Source organism: Sinocyclocheilus anshuiensis, unplaced genomic scaffold, assembly GCF_001515605.1.
Source record: "Sinocyclocheilus anshuiensis isolate Anshui unplaced genomic scaffold, SAMN03320099.WGS_v1.1 scaffold665, whole genome shotgun sequence".
Classification (NCBI taxonomy): Eukaryota; Metazoa; Chordata; class Actinopteri; order Cypriniformes; family Cyprinidae; genus Sinocyclocheilus; species Sinocyclocheilus anshuiensis.
Genome location: NW_015537961.1, coordinates 23,539 through 26,937, shown reverse-complemented (window position 1 = coordinate 26,937; position 3,399 = coordinate 23,539). Strand labels below are relative to the sequence as shown.

At 30.6% G+C, this 3,399-nt stretch overlaps 1 protein-coding gene across 1 annotated transcript in view; it reads right to left on the bottom strand.

Moving 5' to 3' along the window:
* Positions 1-459: 459 nt before the first annotated feature.
* Positions 460-3,399, bottom strand: part of LOC107667096 (UDP-GalNAc:beta-1,3-N-acetylgalactosaminyltransferase 2-like) — a 21,467-nt gene continuing 18,527 nt past the window's right edge. The window contains exons 10-12 of the mRNA XM_016458688.1: positions 2,177-2,330; positions 1,812-1,868; positions 460-600 (exon numbers count right to left, since the gene is read on the bottom strand). Coding sequence (XP_016314174.1) covers positions 460-600; positions 1,812-1,868; positions 2,177-2,330 — 352 coding nt within the window. The remainder of the gene's footprint in view (positions 601-1,811; positions 1,869-2,176; positions 2,331-3,399) is intronic.

Sequence of the window (3,399 nt, the reverse complement as noted above, 5' to 3'; positions counted from 1 at the left end):
ATATTGTCCTATCATAACAAACCATACATCAATGGAAAGATTATTTATTCAGCTTTCAGCTGATGTATAAATCTACATTTCGAAAAATTGACCTTTCTGACTGGTTTTGTGCTCCAGGGTCACATATGTCGATTTGTCAGCACACAGACACATTTGCATCCTGTTGAAATGTTTTATTGTTCATAAATGAATGTTTCAGTGTAACAATTTTGGCTTCCAGCGAAGTTAAAAGCAGTGAAAAGGATTTGCGTGCTTTGCAATTTCAAGATCTCGCAGCAAAAGAGAACGTGAAGTGACACAGACACGTAACAAAAGGAAAAACCGGTGAAGCTGCCCTGGCGATTCTCGAACCCGGTGTTTATTTGACATCTGGTGGTGGATCTACAACGCCGGCGTGTGAATATGACCAATAACAGAGCAGGCTTATAAAGGACAAGTGAGCAGGATTAGTGTGTCGTGTCAGTGTTGGGTCCTGGCGCAGCCGCAGGGATCGCCGCACTTCCTCTTCCTGTCCCAGAGCGAGCGCAGCTCCTGCGCCGAGTGCTGCGGCGACGACAGCATGTCCACGTAACACTCCTTCTCACACAGCCAGCCTGAATCCTGACAAACACACACTACATTACAACCAATTCTAATCCTACAGTCCCATGGACTGATCAAATGCAAACCTTCAATGCAATGCAAGCCGCTTTGGTTGAAAGTATCTGCCAAATGCATGAATGTAAACTCTATTTATGGACAAATAACCATAAACAGGGATGGCAACTGCTGCACAAATCAACATTGAACAGGCTGCAGGACACGCAACAAGCAATCTGTGTTCAGCCCCATAAAAATAGAATTTACAGTCATATATGCTGGAGTTTTATTTCTTCTTTTGTTAAAGTACTTTATTGGCATGATTGTGTTTACATATAATATTGCCAAGGCATTATACACAAAAAGTAATGACATGAAAAAGAAATATACCATATTACAATAACAAATAATAAAAAAGGTATTAAAATAATGTGCTAAGTAATTAAGATATTTAATTATATATATATATATATATATATATACATATGAAAGATTATCTCTGTCTTGATACATGTTTAATTTAAATATTATATTTTAATATATAAGTACATATAGTATAGAAATATTTTAATATAGAAGTATATACATAAAGTAATATATATATATAGTATAGTATATATGTATTTTTGTTCATAATGTCTTAAATGTTTATTTGATATATTTTTAATAAATTTATATAATTTTATAGATATAAATTTATAGATTTTCCATACATATTTTAATATATATATATATATAACACTGAAATACATACATATATATATATATATATATATATATGTGTGTGTGTGTGTGTGTGTGTGTGTGTGTGTATTTTAGTATTATATATTATTAAAATATATATATTTTATATATTAAAATATTAGCACATTATTTTAATACATTTTTTATAATTTGTTATTGTAATATGGTATATTTATTTTTCTTGTCATAATTGTTTGTGTATAATGCATTGGCAATATTATATAAAAACACAATATATATAAATTATATATATATAATTTCAGTAATTTCTTTTATAATTGCAGTATTTTTTTGTATGCATGTTTTTGATTTTATATACATATTAATTCATTTTAAATAAATAAATAAAATCCCAAATAAACATTTATCAAGACATTATGAACAAAACAAAAAAAACTGAAATATTAAACGGGTAGCCTTTGATTATATTGATCGAAGCAACAGTAGGTTTCTGAGGGTGTGCAGCTGAACATGAACTTCTTTTTCACCTGATATTTGTTTGGCCCGACAGCAGCCATCCAGATGCCCATGCTCACATCCTCTCCCTGCAGAAACACACATTTACATCCTCTGAACCCATTCTGCAGATGATCCCATTAGACTCAGTGTCCAGGACAAAAGAATGAATGAAATCCTTACTGATGTATCTGCAAGCACTGATCTCATCTTTGCTAAACTCTAAAGAAATCATCACTTATCAACAGACAGAGGTGTCACACATGCTACTGTGGATTTCAGTTCATAGGAGTTTTTTATTATAATACAGCTGCATGCTGGGTAATTCCAACAAACAGTGCTTTTCGTCAAGCCCATCATGTTTTGATCTGTAGGTATCGTGAGGAGAGGACGGTACCTGGTAAGCTTTGAGATGTTGAGCGTTGCAGGCTAGCCACTGCACCAGATCCCTGGACACCACGTATCCAGATCCACAGGCGAAGGCCGGATACACTGGACTCGAGTACTCCAGCTCCTGCCATTTCCCCACACGATCCACGGCCCAGTTCTGCCTGAAACTGACCAACAACAGCCATGAGATCAAACATCTCTGATGATAAACCAATTATTCTTTTGCCAGAAAACGCTTCTCACTTATATTTTTAGATATATATTAAAAAAATCATAGAAAATATATAAAAATGTTATATAAAACAACTATAACAAATATATAACAATTTATATTTTTAGATAAGAATAACAAGCATACGTCCTTTCAACATATTATTCTTTTGCACGAAAATGGTTCTCACTTATATTTCTATATAATTTCTATATTTAAAAATATCACTTATATAGTTATAAATTATATAAATATATAAAACTGTAATATAAAATATATTTAAAAAAATTATAATTTTAGAAAATAGGCGTACTTTTTCTAAAAAAGTATTACTTTACCAGAAACCTACATTTTTAGATATATAAAAAGTTATCTAAATATATAAAATATATACAACTTTAATATTGAATATATTTAAAAATTCTAATTTTAGATAACAAGCATACTTCCTTACAACAAATTATTTTACCAGAAAATGTTCGTCATTCATATTTTAGATATATATAAAAATTATATAAATATATAAAACTGTAATATAAAATACATATATTTAAAAAAAAAATCATAATTTTAGATAACAGGCATACTTTCTTTCTACAAATTATTCTTTTTACCAGAAAATGATTGTCACTCATATTTTTTTATATATAAGAAATATATAAAAATGTAATATAAAATTTATTACAAATTTATCATTTTTAAAAACAAGCATTATTTTTTATTATTCTTTTACCAAAAAATTATTGTTACAATGTAATATAAAACATTTTTTTTTAAATGCATTGCACTGAAAACTTTTATGATACTACCAAAAGCATGAATTACACTGATATAAGTTTAAAGTGTTTATTTAGAGCAATCAAACTTGAGACTAACCGTCAGGACGAATCTATAACTCTAACTCTCTCTCATTTCTTCTATTGTACTGAGTTAGGTGGGATGTTTTGAGAACAGAAGCCATCACTCACTTTCCCCACCACAGGCTGCTCTGTGAGAGGCGTCTGCGCTCCGTCTTCAGC